The sequence below is a fragment of the Mus caroli genome, unplaced genomic scaffold (genome assembly GCF_978045245.1).
Source record: "Mus caroli unplaced genomic scaffold, Mus_caroli_1 scaffold_1, whole genome shotgun sequence".
NCBI lineage: Eukaryota > Metazoa > Chordata > Mammalia > Rodentia > Muridae > Mus > Mus caroli.
In genome coordinates, this window is record NW_028227256.1 from 56,724,379 (window position 1) to 56,749,713 (window position 25,335).

Here is a 25,335-nt window from a genome sequence, read left to right on the forward strand (position 1 = left end):
TTGCTCATTGCCTTTTGAGACTGGAACCTGCAGCTTCTAGATTCAGTTAGGCTGGCTGGCCATTGAACTCCAGGAATGCAGTTGTTTCTACCCAGACTGGTGTTACAGACGCACACCAGTAGGCCCAGCTTTTTGCGTGGGTACTGGGGATCTGAACCCTGGATCTCATATCTGTATAGTAAGCACTTTACTGAGTTGGGTCATCTTTTCATAAACTTGTTTGGTTGGTTTTGTTTTTTGTTTTGTTTTTAAAGTACCACAATTAAAGAATGACTATTGCTTTTGTTCTAAAAAATAATAAATAGCAGTATTAATGGTTGGGGTATGGCTTGGAGGTAGAGTACCTGCCTCTTAAGTGTAAAAGCCTTGGGTTTAATCCCAAAAAAAGGGACTAAAAAGCCCTCAGTTTTGTACGTATGGAGGCAATTAAGTCTTGTTTATGGAACAGTATTTTAGAACATACATGCATGCATGCATGCATGCGTGCGTGCATACATACATACGTACATTCGCCAAAATATTGTTGTGCTAACATGTTCAGGTCTCTAGTACTCATGTAAAAAGCAGCAGCAGCATCCCATGACTTTGTATACTAATTTTAAAAGTAAAATAGAAAGGATTATAAAAGGTTAGAATTCAGAGGTAAGATTTTTGTTAATTAATACAGTCTCAGCTTAATGAAAAGCATTCTAGAGATGGATAATGGTGATAGATGCACAGTGGGAATTGTATTTAATGCCACAGAACTGTGCACTCGAAACGATTAGAATAATAGATTTTTTTGTTTGTTTGTTTTAGGTATCGTTCTACAACAATTTAAAAAAATAAGAGAATTACATTGGGATACTTTTACTATTACTATACAAATATCTGAGAAAAACAAAGGAAGAAGTTTTGATTGAAGTTTTAGAAATCTTGATCTATAATTGCTTAGACCTCTGTGTTTGTACAGCACATCATATCAGGAGCTTGTGGCAGATGAGCTCTTCATGGGAGACAGGAAACAGAAATAGTCCAGACAATATTTATATCCCCAGGTGGACTTCCTCCTCCTGGCCCCACACCACACATTTTACCACCCTCCATTAATGTCATTTATTATGAATCATCAGGCTCTCATGATCTATATACATCTGGAGATGCTCTCACAGATGTCCCAAATGTTTGACTCTCTGAGGTACTTCTTAATCCATTCAAGTTGATGATCAAGATTCATTAACCATCACAATACCTATAATTTTGCCATTCTAAGAAGAGCACATTAAGAGCAAATCCAGAGATGAAATCTGATTCTAGAGAAGTTATCTAGAGGTCTTAAAAATAGTGAAAGTAGGGCTGGAAAGATGGCTCAGTGGTTAAGAGCACCGACTGCTCTTCCAAAGGTCCTGAGTTCAAATCCCAGCAACCACATGGTGGCTCACAACCATCCATAATGAGATCTGACTCCCTCTTCTGGAGTGTCTGAAGACAGCTACAGTGTACTTACATATAATAAATAAATAAATAAATAAATAAATAAATAAATAAATCTTTTTTTAAAAAGTGGAACTTAAAAGAAATGTTGTTTAAGTCAGGAGGGTGATTTAATTGTGGAGATGTTTGAAAAGGAATATTGATAGATAACTGAGGAAATTATTATTTTATTTTTTAAGTTTTAAGATTGTCTTAGTTACTGTTCTATTGCTGTGAAGAGATACCACAGCCAAGGCAATTCTTTAAAAGGAAGCATTTAATTGGATGCTCACAGTTTCAGAGGCTTAGTCCATTATCATCATGGCAGGGAGCATAGTAGCAGACATTTCAGGCATGGTGCTGGGGAAGTGGTTGGGAGCTACATCTTGATTCATGTGGGATGGGCTTTTGAAACCTCAAATGCCGCTCCCAGTGATGCCTCCAACAAAGCACACACCTTCTGTCCCTTCTAATCCTATCAAAGTGTTCAATTCCCTGTTGACCCAGCATCTAGAGATGAGTTTATGGAGACGAGTCTTACTCAAACCATCACAATGATTTTTACATTTTATGAGTATTTTAACTTGTTTTTTGAGACAGGGTTTCTCTGTGTAGTCCTGGCAGATCTGGAACTTGCTCTGTAGATCAGATTGGCCTCAAGCTCACAGACTGACCTACCTCTACCTCCCAAATGATAAGATTAATAAAGGCGTGCATCACCCACCACACCTGGCTTTAAGAATAATTTATTATCATTATCATCATCATCATTATTATAATTATTATTATTTGATTAAGAGGAACTTCTGTTAAATAAAGAAGACAGAAACTATATGAAAAAGAATATGAGAAAAGTGTTAAGAAAGCACAAGCAGGATATAACGGGTACTTTTCAAACCCTTTTAAAAGTTATGTATTTTAATTTTATGTATATGAATGACTGTTTTTTGGCTGCATGTATGTTTGTGCACCACATGAATACTGGTACCTATGAAAGCCAAAACAGGGTATCAGATCATCTGAAACTTGAATTTCAGACAGTTGTGAACCGCTATGTGGGTCTAATGCCCTCTTCTAGCCTCTGTAGGCACCAGGCACACACATACAAGCAAGCAAAACCCTCAAATGTATAAAGTAAAATCTAAAAATAATTTTTAAAATCTAAAGAGTGTTATATAATAATTATAAAATTCTTAAGATTTTTTTGTTTTTTTCAAAATGCAAAATATGTTTTGAGGCTGAATGAAAACATGTAATGAAAGCTGATTCTATAAAATATTTGTAAAATAATTAGTTAGAGGTCTTAGCATGATTAAAGAATAATTGCTACAGCATTTAGATGAAGGAAGAAAGAAAAAGACAAGAGAAAGGAAAAAAATAGAGTAATGTCATTTGAGATGGGAACCAAAAATGACTCTAAAGTAGACACACACTTAAAGAGGAAAGGAATGCTAAATGACAGGGTGAAATATTTGATCTTTTCTCAACAGCTTGAAAGCAAATGAGATTATAGGACTTCCCTTTAGCAACCCAGTGACTGTAAAGCATTAAGAAAATCTGTTAAGGGTAGTATCTCCCATCATCATAGGAGATTAACATTTTTACATCCGAAGTGTATTAATAAAGTTAGCTCCAAATAAGTATCTATTGAAAAACTAGATTTAGAAGTATAAATATTTGGTGGAATTTTTTTTTTGGAGAGAGAGAGGAAAAAAAAACAAGCATGCATGTGCTTGTTTGTGCGTGCATGGGTTCATGTACATGCGGAGGCCAGAGGTCAACCTTGGGTATCATTCTTCAAAAGCCATTCTCATTTTATGAAACAAGGTCTCTTTCTGTGGCTTGGGCATGCTGGTTCAGCTAAGCTGGCTGGCTGTGGAGCCCTAGGAATCTGCCCATCTCTGCCTCCCCAGTGCTAGTACATATCACAGTGGTGGGCTTTTTAGATAGATGTTAGCAGCTTAATGCAGGGCCTCATGTCTGTATGGCAAACAATTTACAGATGTAGCCACCTCCCAAGCCTCTCTTGCTAGTTGTTAGTGTTAAAACTTGCATTTACACAAAAGCACGCACTAATTTCTTACAGTAAGTTTTGAGGTTAGAATTTGAATGATCTTAATAAAACAAGTAGAATTATTTAGTTTTAGTTCTGCTAACCTAATGTTTTGTGGGAGGGGAAAGCTAATAAATACCTGGGAAGTATTATACACCATCATGTGAGAGGCAGACCAGCTGTGCTAGAAAAGTACTGTTTGTAGGTAATTTGAATTGGAATTGATTGCGTAATATGAGGTAGGTTTCAAGGATCAAAGTGCTATAAGCCAACATCTTTAAATCTTTTAGTTTTGTCTTAGAGTTGGATGTTGATATTAATTCGCTTTAATCTTAAAAATATGCAGAAATGTCACCTGTTTTTAAATGCAATGCAGTAGTCTAGTAACTTGGGCTTTGTTGAATAGATTATAAAAATATACAATTAATTTTTGTAAATTGTTAAAATTGTTAAAAATACTGGTAGAAGGCAAGAATTATCTTGAATTTTCAAATAGAAGCAAAAGCTTGTCATGTCTTATGTTTTTTTTTTTTTTTTTTCATCTGGGTCATTATACCTCTTAGTGCTGTGCAGTGAGATAAGGAACACAGACATTACTGCTTTACTGACAGGAAGATTGAAACATGCAAGAGTTAAATGACTTTCCTGAGGAAGAGATGAAGCCCAGATTAGAACCAGAATGCCCAAATCACCATCACTTCTAATCTGTCTTGTTATTTTAGTACATTAGAGTGAGTGGTGGTGAGGCGCCAGGAAGACAGTAATTCTCTTGTGTTCTTTGCCAAGAGTCTTGTAGGCCAGTGGTTTTCAACCTGTGGGTTGCAAGCCCTTCAGCAAGTTTGTATCCCCAAAAATATTTACATTCTATCTTCTGTTCATAACAGTAGCACAGTTACAGTTATGAAGTGGCAGTGAAAATAATTTTATGGTTGGAGTCACCACAGCATGAGGAACTATATTGAAGAACCACAGCATTCGGAAGGTTGAGAACCACTGCCCTGGGCCATTGGATTTTATGTATTGGTCCTAAGGAGTCTTCTGTATGTCTCTTGTGTTCATTAATACACTTTATCACATTTAGTAAAAGTGCACAGTATTCATTGTAATCAGCTAATTGTGCCTATTAGTGACATACACATTTGTCAATACTGAGAGGAGAGTGATGCTTTAACATTCTAGACTTAAATACTACTTGTTAAGAGGAAAACTAACAATTACACGGTCATTGTCATACAAATTTTTTATATAGGATTAACTTAGCTCCCTAAGTTAGCTCATTTGATATAGTGCCGTGTAGCATGCACAAGGTCCCGACTGAGCAGTCTCAGCGCTACATAACCCTGCTGTGCTGGTGTATCCCTGTAATGTAAGCTCTTAGGAAATGACAGCAGGAGGATCTAGTTCAGAGCCATCCTTGGCTATCATAAGGAATATGAGGCCGGCCTGGAATACATGAGATCCTATCTCCAAAAGCAAAACAAAACTGAAAAATTGTGGTATTTGATACATTCTGGCTGAACTAGAATAGAGCCAATAACCTGATAAGGCATAGTGATTATTCAGTCTTTCCTCTTTAATTTGGTTGCATATTATTGTACTAAATCCTGGCATTTTTGACTATTTTCTAATATGAGGTTAGAGTTCAGGCATAATTTTAAATACTAAGTATTGTAATATTTCCCTCATAAATTAAATAGCAGACAAATTCATTCTAAAATACCTGTCTAGTCTAAGATAGAACTACCTAGTAGAAAACTTACTTAAAAAGACACCAGACCAGGCAGCGGTGACACACACTTTTAATCTCTTCACTTTGAAGACAGACAGATCTGTGTGAATTTGTGACCAGCTGGGTCTACAGAGTGAGTTCTATCTAGGACAGCCAGGGCTACACGAGAAACCTTGTCTTGAAAAAACAGAAAACAAAACAAAACAAAAGCTGTCCAGGGCTCTGGATTAAAGTGTGTACTTAGCATGTTCATACTCAGTAGTAAGTAATTACTTAGTATATACTTAGCAAGGCCTTAAGTTTGATCCTCAATATTAAAGAATAAGTAAAATATCTGTATAGCATTGAAGCTATTTTATCAATAAATTTTGAGACTTCTAAATAGTCACAATATATCAAATCAATAATAATGTCTCTGAAATTTGCATTTATTCTTGAAAGGTTTTAATATATATGATTTCTATGTTATGATATATAATATGCTATCTAATTCATATGATTTGATGTTAGAAATAGCTCTGCTGTTCTGTCCTCTTAAGATAACTAGAAATTCTATCATTCTTTTCTATGAATACACAGGTGAATCTGTACCAGATTACCAGATGGCTTTTCAGACAGAAGTTGGAAACCATCCCACATTTGAGGATATGCAGGTTCTTGTGTCCAGAGAAAAGCAGAGACCCAAGTTCCCAGAAGCCTGGAAAGAAAATAGCCTGGTAAGAAAATGAGGGCTTCTTACTAGAACTAGATGAGGAAAAACAGAACCCGCCCAGCTTTGGTGATTCACATCTGTCCCCCACCACTGGGCTGAGACAAAAGAATTACATGTTCAAGGCCAGCCTGGGCTTCAATGTAAAACACTGTCAGAGACAGGCTGGGTGATGTGTAGAGGTGAGTATATAACCAACTGGATCTAGGAAGTTCAATTACATAAAAACATCATAATTGTGTTTGTGTAAACATTTCCTATACAACAAGTTGGTGTCTTAGGAACCACATACATTATATTGCTATAAGCTCTTGCAATTTAGGAAAGATTGTTTTTAAAAAATACCATCCAAGATTCCCTGGTTCCTTGTCATCTGTTTTCTCCTGTTCTTTTTAGGTTCTACCCAGAAGCAACATTTTTAAAATCTTATGTCTTTCTCTTACTTTTGGATAATTTTCTTTCTTTGCTGAAGTTCCACTTAAGTAATTATATTATCATGTGTGTTAGGTGCTAAACATTATAATCCTTGCATGTTTAAGAACATTCCATCTTGGTATCATATATGAGTAATAATTAACACAGTAACGGTTTCAAAGAGTGAAAATGTCCCCTGGCCTCCAGTCTTCATAATAAAAATTTGGATGTAGTCTAATCTTACTCCATTTTGGGGCAGGGGGAGTGTATGATAGGTGCACATTTAGGGGTCAGAGGACAATTTGGTAGTCAGTTCTTGCCTTCTGCCTTGTTGAGGCAAGGTTCCGCTTTTTATTTCTGCCACACTGCTTACTCCAGATTGCCTAGTCCATGACTTTTTAGTTAGTTCTGTCTCCATCACCCATCTCACAGCACAAGTGCTGGGGCTATGCATACATGACACTTTGAATAGGTTCCAATGACTGAACTCAGAACCCAGGTTGTCACGCTTGCCTGAATGGTGATTTTACCTACCAGCCTTTCTCACACAGACCTCCATTGCTTTCTGGGTTTTTTTGTTTGTTTGTTTGGTTGGTTTTTTTTCCTCTCTCTCTCTTTTTTTTTTTCCTTTTGAGATAAGATTTCGTTCAGCTCAGACTGCCCTAAAACCCTCTACATAGCTGAGGATGACTTTAAATGCCCTATCCATCTGCTTCTACCTTTCACATCTTGGCTGACTTTGTTACTATTTTAGAAGTAAAGAGACACCATGATCAAGGCAACTTATAAAACATTTAATTGAGGGTTTGCTTAAGTTACAAAGTGTTAGTTCATGATCATCATGACAGGATGCTTGTGGTAGTGTGCAGGCAGGCATGGTGCTGGAGCATTAGCTGAAAGCTAATGCTAATCAAGTCGTCAGCTATCCCAGAAAGTGAGGCTGAGCCTGATGTGAGCTTTTGAAACCCTCAGTGACAACACACCTCCTCCATCAAGGGCCCACCTCCTAACCCTTCCCAAGGATCCGGCATCCAACCCACAACAGTGGGATTATAGAAATGTACCTCCACACCCAGTTGTTTGTTTGTTTGTCTGAAAGCTGTCAAGACTTATTTTGCCTTAGCAGTTTTGAAATTCCACTTGGGTGAAATTTAGCATGGATCTTTTCACACATTTCTCCCCCTGAGTATTGAATAGATTTTTCAGTTTGAAAATTCAGGACTTTCCTCAATCAGTTCTCCAGTGTTTCTTCTAATATTATTTCTTTCCTTATATTTCTTTGACCTTGAATTCTCATTAAACTAATATTGAACCATCTGACATTTCAAGTCTGAATTTCTTTCTTGTATTTTCCATCTTTTTGGTGGTGATGGTGGGATCTGGGAAACAGGCTACATGAGTCCATACTAACTACATAACTGAGCATACTTTGAGTCCCTACCTTCATGTCTGAAGTGTGTGTGTCACTGTGCTGACTGTGTGGTGTTGTCCTCTAACTCAGACTCATGTATGTTGTCAGTCCACCATCTGAGCTAACCAGCTTCCGTCTGATTTTCATCATTGCTCAGCGTTGTTCAGGACTTGCTCAGCTTTACCTTTTGAGTCTTTGTTAATTTCTCACTAGTACTGTTATAGCAGTTCTTTCTTCAGTGTATTTTTTTAATTTCCTGGATGGCAGGATAGTTCATCAGGCCAAGGCCCTTGCCACCAAGCTTGATGACATAAAGCCATCCCTGGAATCCAAAGTGGACAGAGAACTGACTGATGCAGGTTGTTCTCTGACAGCTACATGCACACCCCAGCACATGCCATTCTCCCCCAGTAAAAGAATGAAAAAATGTTTATTTCAGCTTCTGCAGTCATCCTTACATTTCTAAGAGGATTCACATTTCCTCGGTGATCTCTTTTTAAGGAGGCAGTAATAACCACTTCTGAAGGTATTCATCACATTTTATACTTAGTACAAGTTAATTTCCTTAACTAAAAGAAAAGCAGAAAGAAGTATAGTAATATAAATAATTCACTATATATTTCACTTTCCATTTACAGATTGTTTTAGTCAGGTAGAATATTATTGTTATATCAGAGACTAGAGAGTCCCTGCATATTTCCATTCAGAAATACTGAACTTTATCTTATTGTTCATCTTTGTTAATAGATTAATGTCAAAGCAAGCTGTGTTTCAAATGAGATTGAAATCTTTAAGTATATGGCATTATTATTATAATTTATTATTGTTATTAGTTGGCTTCATATACACACAATTGCCTCCAATTACAGTGTCTGCTGTGAGAACTTGGGCAGCTCCTTAAGAGCCCCCAGTAGCAGACGGGAGGATATGTTATACTTTACCAGGGTTCTCCAGAGCTGCTGAGGGAAAATGTCTATGAAATCCCTGAAAATGTGTTAAATTGCAACTTCTTTTCAACTTCTTTAAATTGTTTGATTTCCCCACAACTAAGATCTGTTTGAAGTATCTGTTTGTAACCCTACTATTGTGGGATATGCAGCACATGCAGATTTACCTGAAAACTTTGTACTTCTAATTTAGATGAAGTTGCTAAGTAAGAGGTTTGTAATACTTGGTTTACTGCCAACAAGTCCATTTAAACCTGATAAGATACAGCCGGGGGCGGGGGTGGGGACAGTTTCAGTGCAGTAACAATACAGTACAGGAGTTAGGGAGGAAGTAGATAGTTTATTAAAGTGACTAACAGTTCGTTAATGTGCTCTTAAAAAGGAAGAGCTATTTAAAATGCAGTTTATTAGCTCTTATAATTATTTGTAATTACTTTTTAAATTTTAGGGTAGAGAACCCCATTTAACTTTCTTACAGAGCATGTCTAATAGCAGTGAACTCTGTAGATTTGATATATCTGGGATTGTCTTAATTTCTTCATTATTGAAGGATAATTTTATTTGATATATAATTCTTAACAGTTGTTTCCTTTTTCTTTTAATTTTTTTTAATTAATGTATGAATGCTCTGCTACATATACATCTTCCTGCCTGAAGAGGGCATCGTATCCTCCTATAGATAGTTGTGAGCCACCATGTGGTTGCTGAGAATTGAACTCATGACCTCTGGAAGAGCAACCAGTGCTCTTAACCACTGAGCCATCTCTCCAGCCCCTGAACAGTTGTTTTCTGTTTCAATGCTTTAAATATGTCACACCTATCTGGCTTCCACTGAGAAATGGCTGTTGATCTTATTGGAGAGCCTTTTTTAATATTACTCATTGTCAGGATCTCTGTTATTTTTGGTTTATGACACTTCGATTGTAATTTTTCTTATCATGAAGCTATAGGGTTTATACTGCTTACTACTGTTCATCAAGTTTCTTTGATCTGTGGATTCACTTATTTTGTTTAATTTGAGGAGTTTCAAACTACTTGTTCAAGTATTCTCCTGTCCCTTTCTCCTCTCTGTTTGGAAGCCCTATTCTGAGTATTCAGCCTGTGTGCTCCTGTTCTGGGAACATGACCACTTGTCTCCCAGTCTCTGCTCCTTACTCTTTTGACTTCTGGCCTTGGACTTAATCATTTTGTTTTCCATCTTCAAGTTTATAGGTTCTTTTTTCTGTCTGCTTATATCTGCTGTTTAACCACTCAAATACTGAAATTTTGTTAGTGTTTTAAAGTATTATTGTAAGTTTTTTAAAAATAATGTCTATCACATAAAATAGGAGTTCCTAGGTACGTGAATTTCATCTCCGTTTTCATTTGCTGTGTGTGGATTCAGGTGTGGAGTGCTTTCTCTAAAGGAGTCCTACTTGGTCAATAAAGCATGAGACTCTTTTAAAAAAAAAGTCTATCTTTTATAGCTGCTCTGTTTATTAAAATCATTACTTTCAGGCTGGAGAAATGGCTCAGAGGATAAGAGCACCAACTGCTCTTCCTGAGTTCAATTCCCAGCAACCACGTGGTGGCTCACAACCATCTGTAATGGGATCTGATGCCCTCTTCTGGTGTGTTGGAAGACAACTACAGTGTACTCATATAAATACAAAAATAAATAAAAATAATTCTTTTAAAACAGTTACTTTCTTAGAGTAGAGAGTGCTGAGGAGAAGGGTCAGCAGTTGAGAGCACTTCTGCTCTTGCAGAGGACCTGGGATCAGTTCCTAGAACCCACACAGCAGAACAAAGCTTCATAACGTCCAATGCCGCCTTCTGGGTCTGTAAGCACCACACACACACATATACATGCGGGCAAACACAAAGTAAATAAATAAACTCTTTAGAAATTGTTTTCTTATGTTTGGTTCTTTATTGTTTCCTTTTTTTTTGAGCATATTTAAGGCAGTTCACGTAAACAGGTAATGTCTTTACTTCCTCAATTTCTGTTAAAAATTTATTTTACTATAAATAGACAGCACATTCTTGTTTCTTCACATTCTTTTTTATTTTTTTGTGTGTTTGTAGGCAGGATTTCTCCTATTCCAGGCTGGTTTCAAGCTTACTCTAGGCTCAAGAATATCCTTGAGCTCCTGATCCTCCTGCCCCTCTACCTCCAAGTGCTAGAATTAAAAAGTATAACGTTAAAATATACATATATATATGAAACGTTACACTTGACAGCTGGACATCTGGGGGCTGGAGAGATGGCTCAGTGGTTAAGAACACTGACTGCTCTTCCAGAGGTCCTGAGTTCAATTTCCAGAAACCACATGGTGGCTCACAACCATCTGTAATGGGATCTGTAGCCCTCTTCTGGAGTGTCTGAAGATAGCTACAGTGTACTCATATACGTACAATAAATAAAATAAATCTTTAAAAAAGAAAGAAAGAAACTTGACATCTGGGAATATATATACATAGCTTAATTACATCCCTAAAACCTAGATAAATAAATAAATAATAAAATAAGCAGCCGGCTATAGTGGCACATGTCTTTAATCCCAGCACTTGGGAGGTAGAGGCAGGCTGATCACTGAGTTTGAGCCCAATCTGGTCTACAGAGTGAGTTTCAGGACAGCCAGGGCTACAAGAGAAACCCTGTCACAAAAAACTAAAAATAAATAAAATAATGATAATGATAATAATAAGTAAGTAAAAGTGGACATTTTGAATGTTACAGTGACAAAAAAGAATGCCATCTTAAGTATATATGATAAACAGATATACATTCTCCATCTCATGACTGGCTTGTATTAGGACCTTCCTTTAATATTTACCCAAGATTGTTAATGTTCTAGCATGGCCTTCACATCTAAGTAATACTAAACGTAAAGATCCCTGGTTACTGAAGCTTATGGTCTTCCCAGATCTTTCCGCATTGTGTCCTGCCGAGTACATGCACCTGGTTTCTAGGTTACCTAGTATAGACGGGAGCTTTCAAAACTCAGGACATTATTAAATTATTTTGCAGGTTTAAGCTTCAGATTTGTTTGTTGTACAGGGCATGCTACTAGCAACATTTAAAATGTCACTAACAATGATAACAAGGATGTTAGCCTCAAGTAGGCTTCTCTGATAAAAAATTCTCAAATATTACATGGAATATATATATTCAGAAACAAGTCTAAAGAGATTTCCTTTTTCCTTTTTTTTCATGCGTGTGTGTGTGTGTGTGTGTGTGTGAGTGTGTGTATGTATATATATATATACACGTACAGAGAACAGCTGCTCATGGAGTAAGTTCTTCTACTTTTTGTTTTCTTTGTTTTTGAAGACAGGGTTTGGTTTTTCTGTGTAGTCTTGGCTGTCCTTGAGTTTACTTTGTAGACCAGGCTGCTCTCAAACTCACAGAGATCCCCTCCTCTGCCTCCCATTGGATTAAAACCTTGTGTCACCAGACCCAGTGCATTTGTATGCATTCATTTGTATGAGGGTATTGGAACTAGAGTTACAGACAGTTGTGAGCTGCCACGTAGTTGCTGGGATTTGAACCCAGGTACTCTGGAAAAGCAGTCAGTCTCTAGACCTCTCCTTCCATCTTTATTCGAATTCTGGTGATCAATCTTACATCACCCAGCTTGTGCAGCAAGTGGCTTTGCCCTCTGAGTCACCTCATGCTGTTCCTTAAAACTCACTTTTGAAGTGTGATTAGTGGCTATTGACAACAGGGTTGTGAATTAACAGTAGTGATGTAAATCCAAGCCTTGAAGAAGCACATTCTACTCACCATAGTTGCTTGGTCCTTTGAGTAGTTCTTCAAAGAGCTAACTTAAAACTTCCTTATTTACTTACTCTTTTGCTTTTAGGAATCCTTCACTTTTCACTTTTTTAGAAGAATATTTTATTATATTTTTAAAAATATTATTTTGGAGCCTAACATGGTGGCTCACATCTTTAATCCCAGGACTAGGAGGCAGAGGCAGGAGGATCTCAGAGTTCAATGCTAGCCTCGTCTTCAGAGTGCATTCCAGGATAGCCAGGGTTACACAGAGAAACCTTATTTGGAAACGAACAAACCAAAAAACTACACACATAGAAAACCTGATTTTCTTTGACATATTTAAATTAAAAACCTGAATATCGTTTTTAAAAACAGCAATTGTCTGGTGTGTATTTTGTGCTACAGGCAGTGAGGTCACTCAAGGAAACAATTGAAGACTGCTGGGACCAGGATGCAGAGGCTCGGCTCACAGCACAGTGTGCGGAGGAGAGAATGGCTGAACTCATGATGATATGGGAGAGAAGCAAGTCTGTGAGCCCAACAGTCAACCCAATGTCAACTGCTATGCAGAACGAACGGTAAGGTCCTGAGGGGTTTGGTGTCTACCTGAAGGTGTCAGCAGCTGGCACCAAATAAAGGACAGGAATAGATACTGGCCAGCCAGCCTAATAGTGTGGTGACTCACACTTACTAGTGTGAGAGGTCATCATTTTTCTTTCAGTGTTCCCATTTTAAAACGTGATTTATTTTTGTTATTTTAATTTTGTGGGTGTGGGAGCAGGCATGTGCAGATGAGGTAGGGTGAGATGAGGTCTCCCAGAACCAGGATTATAGGCAGTTTGTGAGCTCTGGTGCTGTGAACTGAATTCAGGTCCTCTCAAGAAGAATGTATGTTCTTAAACACTGAGCTGTCTCTGTGCCTTCCAGTATTTCCATTCTTATTCTGAAAATATTAATTTGTTATGAATACAAGACAGAATTTGTATTTTTATATCTAAAGATACAGGAAAGGTAATTAGTCTTTATTACCTGGTCATAGTGGCATACGCCATTAGCACAAGGCCACCACAGCCAGAGCTACACAGAGAAACAAGTCTTGAGAAAAACTAATTAATTAATTAGTCTTTATTAATGTAACTTGCCTTTAATGTTAAAGGTAAAATATTTTCATAGTTGTAAAAAGTTTGTAACTACTTCTACATACATGTGGTATATCTTTTGTTGTTAGTAGTGGTCATCTCTCTTTTTAAGCAAATAAAACTGACCTAGCTGCTGCTTCACTGGACACTAAGACTTTCAGACTGCCTATCCAGTGCTCTTCCTTAAAAAAAGACTCTACTAATATGTTTATATTAACATAACCCAAAAGTGGCCTTTCTACTCCACTGGGAATATTGTTTTATGAACATTTAATTTGTTAGAACTATAATTTTGAATCCTAAATAGAAAGGCTTTCTAACAAAATTAACTAGGCATGGTATAATTAATGCCTGTCGTTTCAGAGCTTGGGAGGCTGAGGCAAGAGGATTGCCACAAGTTCAAGGCCAGTTTAGCCTGTATTATGAATTCCAGGCCATTCTGGGCTGAGGATGAATACCTGGTCTCCAAAGTTGAAAAGCCAAAACATCTGTATAATTTGGCACTTGTAAATAGATCACCTATATTTCTTAATTCTGTATTTGGGAGTAAAAACAACTTTATTACTTTATATAATAAATATTTAAAAGTTTCAGAAAGACACCCAGGAAAATATTACCAGGGGACATGTAGATAAAAGTATACTTTTCTTGAAATATTTTTTCTATTTTCTATTCTCCTTTGTAAGAACAATTTGTGTTATGTGCAGTTTACACTATTAATAAATAGAATGGGCTTCAGCTATACACCTTGCATATCGCAAATGAAGGAGAATAGAGACCAGCTGTTCTAAATACAACACTTTACAAGTATTAGACAAATCTTCTGTTTCCATCTTCATTCTGTATTTCTACTGCCCTACAGTCTGTAAACGATGCATTTATTTATCGCTCAAGATTCAGCTGAAGGGACTAGAGAGATGGCTCAGTGGTTAAGAGCCTTTGTTGCTCTTGCAGAGAACCCTAGTTCAGTTCCCAGCACCCACCCACATGGTGACTCCTAAACATGTGTAACTCCAATTCCAAGAGTCCAACTCCCTATTCTAACCTCTACAGGTACCACAGAGACACACAGTGCACACAGTATCTGCAGGCAAATACTTACATACATAAAATAAAGCCTTAAAGGGTTAGTTGAAGCTTCTACTTTAAATACTTGGTAATTTTTCTTGAATGCTAAGAAAAAAACCTATGTCTCTCTTTTCTTTTGACTTTTTCCCCCTTTCCTTGTGTTCTCACCTCTACTTGGAATGGGTCCTCTCACCTCTAGTCTCTCCTGAGTTTCCTTAAATGGTAGTTCATTCACTAGGTATTTGCACTGTAGGCTTTATTTTATTGAGCCTTAACCTCTCCATATCTCCTTAGCTTTTCATGGTTGTACAACACCACCTTAAACGTGCATTTGTTATTTGCTGATGTTATAAATTGTCATCCTCTGCAATGTCGCAATCTTCTTTTGTAGAACCTATTTTCCTACAGCTGCTAAGTCTCTTCTGTAATATTTTATCTGTTAATGTCTCAGCCCCTTGGTCACCTCAGTGAAGGCTATCCCTAATGACTTCTGTAATGAGATTTTAAATAATTATAGAGTAGTTAATAAATGAAAGGATAAGTATAGGCAGTCCAGAACTGTCGTGCCCAGGAGTGCTGACACTGGCTATGCACTTCAGTAACTGTAGAACCGTCCCGAATTTTGGTTTCTCTATCTGAGTGCTGTATTCCACCTCATGTCCTAGCTCTATAACTTACACTGATAGTGGCTTCCCATGAATATGCCACATTGTTAGTTTGCTTTTAAATGAGCATGTTTTGGAAAAATGAACAATTTCTATGTTCTTCTTCTTATTCAGCCCTTTGAACCTAGTCCATAACATATTCGTTGAGCTATACGTTTGAATCTAGGATTACAAAAATACAAAATAAATACATTCCTTGGTTCCTCTAGTTACAAAACTATCTGCTTGTACACATATACAGTTCATTAAAAGTGTACTGGGTTTTGTTGATATTATAAAATTATAGGTGAGATTTTTTAAAAATTAACTCTTATATATTTTTTCTTACATTTTGCTTTTGTTCTGCCAAGGCCAGAAGATGATATTGGATCTGTAGGGACTGGAATTACAGGCATCTGTGAGCTGTCATGTGGGTGCTGGGAATCAAAGAGTAGCTGATCCATTTAACAACTGAGTCATCCCTCCAGCCCCAAAGTTAACTCTTGTAAACCAAAATAATGAGCACCCATAAAAGTTCTATTCTGGAACCACAGAGATTTTCACAGAATCTTATAGCCTGTATTAAAAAAAAAAACCTCATAAAGTTTGTATTTACCAAGCTGGTAATAATTATCAGGATTTTGAAGTAATCTCTTAAATATGAGTTCAGAGTAAAATAGAACTAGTGAGACGGTTTGGGGGTGAAGTGCTTGCACCAAGCCTGACGGACAGTCTGAGTCTGATTCCTGAGACCCACACGTTGGAAAAGAACCAACTCCCACAAGTAGCCTCTGACTTCCATGCATGCCCCATATATATTAAATAAATGAGTGCAATAAAAAGAATGTAAAGCATAAAATAAAAGCAGTGGGACTCTGGAATCAGTGGTGTTTGCTTGGAATAGACAGTTTGTTGTAAGTTTGTATTCTCAATGACATACGTTTTTCTCTCTCTTCAAGCAACCTGTCACATAATAGGCGTGTGCCAAAAATCGGGCCTTACCCAGATTATTCCTCTTCCTCATATATTGAAGACTCTATCCATCATACTGACAGCATTGTGAAGAATATTTCCTCTGAGCATTCGATGTCCAGCACACCATTGACAATAGGAGAAAAGAACCGAAACTCAATTAATTATGAACGACAGCAAGCACAAGCTCGAATCCCTAGCCCAGAAACAAGTGTCACAAGCCTGTCCACAAACACAACCACCACAAACACCACCGGCCTCACTCCAAGTACTGGCATGACCACTATATCTGAGATGCCATACCCAGATGAGACACATTTGCATGCCACAAATGTTGCACAGTCGATCGGGCCAACCCCTGTCTGCTTACAGCTGACAGAAGAAGACTTGGAGACTAATAAGCTAGATCCAAAAGAAGTTGATAAGAACCTCAAGGAAAGCTCTGATGAGAATCTCATGGAGCATTCTCTGAAGCAGTTCAGTGGGCCAGACCCATTGAGCAGTACCAGTTCTAGCTTGCTTTATCCGCTCATAAAGCTCGCAGTGGAAGTGACTGGACAACAGGACTTCACACAGGCTGCAAATGGGCAAGCATGTTTAATTCCTGATGTTCCACCTGCTCAGATCTATCCTCTCCCTAAGCAACAGAACCTTCCTAAGAGACCTACTAGTTTGCCTTTGAACACCAAAAACTCAACAAAAGAACCCCGGCTAAAATTTGGCAACAAGCACAAATCAAACTTGAAACAAGTAGAAACTGGAGTTGCCAAGATGAATACAATCAATGCAGCAGAGCCTCATGTGGTGACAGTAACTATGAATGGTGTGGCAGGTAGAAGCCACAATGTTAATTCCCATGCTGCCACAACCCAGTATGCCAATGGCGCAGTGCCAGCTGGCCAGGCAGCCAACATAGTGGCACATAGGTCCCAAGAAATGCTGCAGAATCAATTTATTGGTGAGGATACCAGGCTGAATATCAATTCCAGTCCTGATGAGCATGAACCTTTACTGAGACGAGAGCAACAGGCTGGCCATGATGAAGGGGTTCTGGATCGTTTGGTAGATAGGAGGGAACGGCCATTAGAAGGTGGCCGAACGAATTCCAATAACAACAACAGTAATCCATGTTCAGAACAAGATATCCTTACACAAGGTGTTACAAGCACAGCTGCAGATCCCGGGCCATCAAAGCCCAGAAGAGCACAGAGGCCCAATTCTCTGGATCTTTCAGCCACAAATATCCTGGATGGCAGCAGTATACAGAGTAAGTGGAGGGGTTGTGTAGTATCCTTTGGGACAGTTTAATAAAATAGATTCATGTTGCATTTTCAACTAGTGATTCTTTACCTTTGTTACTTCCAGAGACAACGTGACTGGACCTTGGAAATAGTTAGATTATTGTTGTTTTCTTTCTTTCTCCCTTGACCCCCCTTTTCTCTTTGGTCAGTGACAGTGTGAAAAGCTAGTACCACAAGTAGAATTACCAATGTAATCTGTGTTCTGCTTGATGGCTTTTCTCTGTGTGGTTCATACATGCTGTGACAGATGAAATTAAATCAGTATTCCGTAGTGTCACGGCACAAGTAGTGACATCACATCATGTTTACTTCTGAAATATTTGCTACACATGTTAATGTGTTAAATCTATGTTTAGTTTTTAACCTTAGTAAGTCTTTGTTTGGTGTGTGTGTGTTTGAGATAAAGGGTCTCTAAGTAAGCCCTGGCTGGCCTGGAACTTGCTATAGTCCAGGCTGGTCTTAAACTCATGAAGTGCTGAGATTAGGAGTGGGCCAGCACACCCAGATCTTAGTAAATCATAGAAGTCAAGGGACTTCTTTTATGTGTTTTATGCTTTCTTAAACTAAAGAATGGGCTGAAAAAAGGTCTCAGAATAGCAACTATCTACCCCTTGCCTAGAGGTGTAGCTCAGAGGCAGAACACCTGCCTGAAACATACAAGACTCAGATTTTGATCTCTAGAACCACAAAGAAAACCCAGCCCTTTGCTTAAGTGGTTTATATTGCAAGCCAGTTGACGCACCCTTTGTGCTCCTGTATCCATAAAGCATCTTTTCAAGTGTGAAAACAGAGAATTAATGGGAAATGGTCATCCCTCTAAAACTACTACATGTTAGAGGCCTTTTGATTTGGTTCACTTTGGACATTTTTTGCTTTGCTTTGTCTTTTTGAGACAAGGACTCATTCTGTAACTCACAGTGGCCAAGGCTGGACTTGAATTTAATATCCTTCTGCCCCCAATTCCTAGGAACTTGGATTACAGGAGTGCATCACCCACCCACTGCTAGCCCCGCTATCAGCATTAAGTCAAATGATATGTGTTTTTAACAAGTTGGAGTCTACACCAGAGCAAAAGAATTTGAGAATACAATTAATAATTTTGAATTTTCTTAGTTCTTGTGAGTTTTATTTTTTAGATAAGACTCAAAACTGAGTTGGTTGAATTTTGCTTAGAAAAACATTGCCTAGCTTGATCACATATTTCAAGAAGTGTCCTTCATTGGGTTCTATGCTGACTTGACCTGTTTGAAATTTAGCCCTTTTATTTTCCCATCCAGCTTAGTTTGGTTTGGTTTTGGTAATAGGGTCTTATATAGCTCAGGCAGGCCTTGTGCAGTAGCTGTGTGGTGGAGGAGGATCTTGAGCCTTGATCCTCTTGCCTCTACTTCCAGGGTGCTGGGATTACCATATGCACCAGGACTGGGGCTTTAGTGGTTCTGGGCTGGAGCATTTGCATTCTAGGCAAGCACTCCACCAGCTGCATCACATACCCAACAAACTCCTTTACTTTTAAATATTTTCCTTTTACACAGCTCATTTCCTATACTTTTGTTTCCAGTAGGTGAGTCAACACAAGATGGCAAATCAGGATCAGGTGAAAAGATCAAGAGACGTGTGAAAACTCCGTACTCTCTTAAGCGGTGGCGCCCGTCCACCTGGGTCATCTCCACCGAGCCACTGGACTGTGAGGTCAACAACAACGGCAGTGACAGGGCAGTACATTCTAAATCTAGCACTGCTGTGTACCTTGCAGAGGGAGGCACTGCCACGACCACAGTGTCTAAAGATATAGGAATGAATTGTCTGTGAGATGTTTTCAAGCTTATGGAGTGAAATTATTTTTTTGCATCATTTAAACATGCAGAAGACATTAAAAAAAAAACTGCTTTAACCTCCTGTCAGCACCCCTTCCCACCCCTGCAGCAAGGACTTGCTTTAAATAGATTTCAGCTATGCAGAAAATTTTAGCTTATGCTTCCATAATTTTTAATTTTGTTTTTTAAGTTTTGCACTTTTGTTTAGTCTCGCTAAAGTTATATTTGTCTGTTATGACCACATTATATGTGTGCTTATCAAAAGTGGTCTCAAAATATTTTTTTTAAGAAAAAAGCAAAAACAATGGATTGCTGATAATCAGTTTGGACCATTTTCTAAAGGTCATTAAAACAGAAGCAAATTGAGACAGGTTTGACTGCAATGGTGTCTGGTATCCATGTTTTATTTCTGGGCACAAGCTAGTTATGTGTTGACGTGTTTTGACCATAATCTGTTGGACATTCTTTTCTTGTGTATTTTATTTGAATGTGCAATAGTCTATAGACCACAAAGAAGCTTTCTTACCTGCCCTCTCCTAGCAGGGCACACATTCTTCCATTGTTGAAACATTTTTTCCCATTCTTCGATAATATGAACATTGTCTAGCTTTCTCCTCATGGAGATACATAGACGCTCTCCAAAGGGCTCCACAAAGGACTTATCAAAACCTTTTTTGAAATGCCTTTGTCTTCTAACCTTCCAAATGCTACTATGGTTTCCTTCCAGGCATTTTAATAAGCATATCTGGTTCTGATTTTGGAAGTTCATAAGAGAGCATAGAACAAAACAGAAGAAAGCAAATATTAGCCTTTTCCATTTTATTTTTCTATGTATATGTTCATGTCTGTATTCATTATTTAAGAAATATTTTTTATCAGAAAATGTATAGAGCTGAACCTACATGGAGTTTTTAAGTAAGTAGCTGGGCAAGGTGACTAGTATAGTAACTTTCATTGTCTGACCATCACAAATTAAATTACATTTTCTATTTATAATAACTTCAGAAGTAAGTGATAGTTGATTTGAATCTATAATACGTATGGTTCGTTATTTCCCAGCACAGCCTGATAGTTCTGTGTGAAAAAAACGACTCCTCCTCCCATGACCTAAAACACTGTGGAAAGCTCATCCACCCAGCATGCCAGATCCCTGTGGAAGAAAGGCTTGCTGCAGCTTACCACCATTGTGCACACTAAGACTGACCCTCTGTCTTTCCTCAGTTTATTTCTTCACTAATCCTGGCTTTGTAGTTTCCCCTTCTGCCAGCTTCCTGTGTTCTTTGATGCGAGCAGCATTCACTGTGTGTGTTGTAGTAGAGCATACTTCTGGTGGTGATGCACCGTGACATCGCTGTCACGTGGCTTCTGGTGCTGCTGTACCTTGATGTTGCTGTCCTGCGGCTTCTGCTTCTTTTGAAACTAATGATCTCTGAAACGACAGTCTCTGTGTCTTTCCATAAAGACTTTCTGTCAAAACTTGAGGGATTTTCCCTCAACATTGCTTCTTATCAGTTTGCAGACAAATTGTTCCCGTGTGTTTTCAAATTCTCAGAATCCTTAATATCCATTATCTGATTACGTTTTCAAGTTTAGCAGGGAGATAAAAAGTTAAGTGCAAATCTCCAAATTCCTGATTTTGGTTCTTCTGTCTTGAACACCGTTTTCTTATCTGTAATCCTCTTTCCTTCCGTTTAACTCGTACAGGAGCTTCCTTCACTTACCATCTGCTGTGCTCTGATGTCACAGCATTTACCGTTTGGTCAGCTGGGATGCTGACTGGAGCTCAGTTCAGATTATCTCACTTGTGCCCAGGATTCCTTTCTCACCTTTGGGTTTCACTGGCCCTCTTATGGTTCAGAGTCTTAATATATATTTTTGTCTTCTAACATTCAGGTTTTGTTTTTTCTTTCTAATTAGTTACTGTCCTTTGTCTATTTAACAAATAGTTTGTATCTTTCACTTATTTCTTTCGTCCAAATGGCTTTCAAATGCATTTTAGAATTTTAATTTTCAGTTGTAGTACAACTTTAAAATAAGTTATATTCCTCCCATCTCCAATTTGAAACATTAAGAATAAATGACTCTTTGAGGTCCAGAAGATCTTTTCCTGTCAGAAAAATTGTCTTACATTCTGATACAGTTTGTATTAGGACCAGTCAGTTGTGAATTTTCCAAGTCTTTTAATGTTTATTAACGGAATGCTTTAACAATGAATATGCCAGATAAAAGAAATCTGTAATTTCCCATCTCATTCAAATATATTTAAAACAAATAATTCCTTGAACTGCTTGAAGAATAGGAAAGGTAGTAAGTGTAGGTCATTTTAATAAATTTTCAAGTCTATAATACACAGCATGCAGAAATCCCTTTAATAACTTAAATTACTGGTTAGATTTATTTAATCTGATTCTTGAAGCTAAAATGGAATTTACCACAAAATTTTACACACACAAATTAATTTTAGGCCTTTTGAATAAAAGCCATTCAATTTAAAAAGATTTCTCTGGACAATAATATAATCTTAAAAATATCATAATAGGACATCAGAGTATGATGTTAGTTCCCTTAAGAAAATACTATTGTGGGGCTGGAGAGATGGCATAACAATAACAGTGCTTCCTGTGCTAACAGAGGACCAAGTTCAGTTCCCAGCAGCTACATGGCAGCTCACAACTTCCACAGGATCCAGGTCCCTGCTTTGGCCTCCAGTGACATGCATGTAACACCCCATCCCACCCCAACACACACACACACACACACACAACTATAAATGACAGAGGAAATCTTAAAATACTAGTTATACACCAGAGTTCAGTAATGGAAAGAATGTGGTTTGAATTATGTATAGAATAAAATTATTTAAATAAAAATCCTAAATAATTTAAATGTATAATTTAAAAAACATGGCTACTATTCAAGTTTGTGAAGACCTCTGCTGAAAACTGGCATTACATACACTTATTTTTTTCATCCTCAAAGCAACCATATTATAATATTCATATTTTGCAAATGAGGGAATAAAAATTAATAGGAAATTTGTCTTCTAAGTTTTATACCCAGCCACACCTGGGAGTTCACTCTGGGTCCATATCTCCATATGTCTTTTATGCACAACACACGGTCCACTTTCTTTATGAACTGATGTGCAGTGTACTGACATGTACTCTAGCAGACCTGGGTTTGCGTGTAAGCCAAATGATCTTAAGTACCTAATGATCTTAAGTTAGGTAAATAAAGGCCCATAATCACAAACAATTCCTAACTCAATACAAAATTCAGCCTACATCATTTTACCTGCCTCCTCCTATTCTTACATTGCAGATGAAAGGCTAAGTAAGTGTTCAGAGACACGTGAAGGGAGCTGAGGGAGCAAGCTCCTTAGCGTGATCCCATCCATACCTCTCTTCGGAAAAGGAGTTGCATGCAAGTTTACAGCTTTCTTAATCCTTTGACTCCATCTTTAAAATTTCAGCTTTACCAATGTCAGAAAAATGGTTAATCCAGAGAACTAAATAATCTGTAGAAAGAATACAAGGCTAATACTCATTTTATAAAGCAGGCTAGTATTGCTTCCATATGTGTGTATGCATGTTCCAGAACCTGTTTGTTGGTTCTGAATGAGAACATACAGAGCACGCAATCAGTGGGAATTACAATTTATTTTTTTTGAAAAAAGACATTTTTTAAAAACTTTATTTATTTAATGTATGAGTGCTCTGCTGCATATACATCTGCCTGCCTGAAGAGCAGCCTGTGTTCTTAATCTCTGAGCCATCTCACCAGCCCGGAATTACAAATTTTATTTAAAATATTTCCAAGTTTGGTTTCCGAATCTCAGAGGAACACCTGATATGGTACAGCTATCACACTGCACTTTTACTCTGTTAGTCATTTAAAATAGGAAAAAAAAAAAAACCAAACAAATAAACATCAGCTTCCTCTTAATCATGTTCATGGACATAAATATTTCATTGCAAGTCACTCACTTCTAGAATTTGATATTACATCATATCACATTTTATAAACCTATGTTGAGCTTATGTATATGTTATTACATGACTATCCACAGATTTTTGAAAATATATAATTACATTATATCCTTAACTCCTTAAAATATTCTGCACACATTCTAATTCTACTGTTCTAGATCAGTCAGTCATTCTAGGAAGTGTGTAACACCCCTCATAGGCCCTGGTAGTCTCTTTTAGGCTATAATTTTAATACTCACACCCTTACCTAGCAGTGCGTTGTGTGCACTGTGGTGTATTTTGTTTTTGTTTTAGATTATGAACTATGCAAACTTCATCCAAAAACTACCTTACATGATCCCTTCCTAACTGTGCTCATTGATTATATCAGTCTAGCCAGTTACTTTCTGAGCTACTGAACAAAGGCTATTATCAAAAAAGGATTTTCTGTAAGTGTCCACATTAACACAGAAGAAATCTCTAAGTGCCCAAAGAGGTGGTAACACCTACCTGTTCCTCTCTTTAAGTCCCTCATGGTTTATAGAGCCTGTCCTTTTACTATCTGGCCTGCAGTCATATGACAGGAAAGTTTTCTTCATGCCTGTTCTGTCTCTCTTGTTTAATCTAAGGTCTGCTTCTCATGCCTAGTAGGGAGAAGAGATGGCCATCCTCTCTAACACTCTTCAGTCAGCTTCAGGCTTCTCAACACCAGATCACCAGGTCAAAGTGTTCCACTTCCTTCAGGTTTTTTTCTTCCTTAAATCTATTTTAATTACTTTATTTATATTTAAAGCACTAAAATTCTATGTTATATTCAAATTAATTACTCCAGTTAATTTATAGCATAGTAGTTTGATAGAATTGAGAATAAAGATGTTACCATTGAATCACCAGACCACCTGAAAATCAGCACCTAATTTTTGTATTATCTAACATTTTTCTATTAAAGTATGTCTTATGATTTTTATATCTATACAGATATAACTAAAAAGCCATGCATACATAATTGTCTATCTTTTTTTTCCATTAAACTCTAACCTATGTTACAGTATAGTATTAGTATTATATGTTTGGGTATTATGATTGAGCCACAACAAATATTATACATTTTTCTTTATCAAATACTGTATTAAACACTAAATGCAAAACTAATTTTCAAAAGCAGACCCTACAAAAATCAGGTATTCATGGATGTTTTTGTATTTTTGTAGACCACTTTTGAAATGCTTATCATTGTTTTTGCAGAATAGACTGGACTAAAACAGTTTTCATTTTACCTTTTCAGTGATTAAAGCTAGGTGTTTGCATAGAACGGAAATCCTTAAAATTTTATCCCATGGCATATGAATTTTGAGAAGCTATACTTTATGTTAAGATTATGCCCCAAATAAATCTATTAAGTCTTTTTAAAATTTTCGATGTTGTTTTTACTGATGTCTGTGGTGTTTCTAGTGAGCATTGCAAACACACACATTTACTTGTAAATTGGAGTTTGCAGCCCACATTAAAATCTGGAGCAGAATCTTAGAACTATATTACTTCATTAGGATGTCTAGTTTGTAACTGAATTTAAAAAGGAAATTGACTGTACTTGAATTTACCACTTGACTATTCTTTCTTTTTAAAATGCTTTTCCCCCATTTAATTTGTATTTTAAATTCTAGAAACATCTTCATGGTTTGGAATCACTTTTAGACATAGTATTACTTAAAAACTCAGGGCCCCTTTCATCTGTTTGTACACTGAAAGAGTTCAGTTGCTAACAAACAAGCAATTAGATCTAGTTGAATAATTAAAAGTGTTTGTTGCATAGTAATGTTTCATCATATTATTTGACTTAATTCACATCAACATGATGTTTGATTTCATTAATCATAAAACTTGCCCAGTTCTGTAATTACTGAATAGAAGGAATGACTCAACTAATTGGCCACTTGTTACAGCAGATTTA

At 37.2% G+C, this 25,335-nt stretch overlaps 1 protein-coding gene across 2 annotated transcripts in view; it reads left to right on the forward strand.

Annotated features, from left to right (window-relative positions):
• Positions 1 to 23,344, forward strand: part of Bmpr2 (bone morphogenetic protein receptor type 2) — a 113,285-nt gene extending 89,941 nt beyond the window's left edge. The window contains exons 10-13 of one of the 2 annotated variants that reach the window (XM_021157992.3): positions 5,814 to 5,950; positions 12,884 to 13,056; positions 16,289 to 17,568; positions 19,164 to 23,344. In XM_021157992.3, the coding sequence (XP_021013651.1) occupies positions 5,814 to 5,950; positions 12,884 to 13,056; positions 16,289 to 17,568; positions 19,164 to 19,411 (1,838 nt within the window). In that variant the 3' untranslated portion in view covers positions 19,412 to 23,344. Of the gene's footprint in view, positions 1 to 5,813; positions 5,951 to 12,883; positions 13,057 to 16,288; positions 17,569 to 19,160 lie in introns of both variants that reach the window. The other variant, XM_021157988.3, reaches the window with a different exon arrangement.
• Positions 23,345 to 25,335: the final 1,991 nt, after the last annotated feature.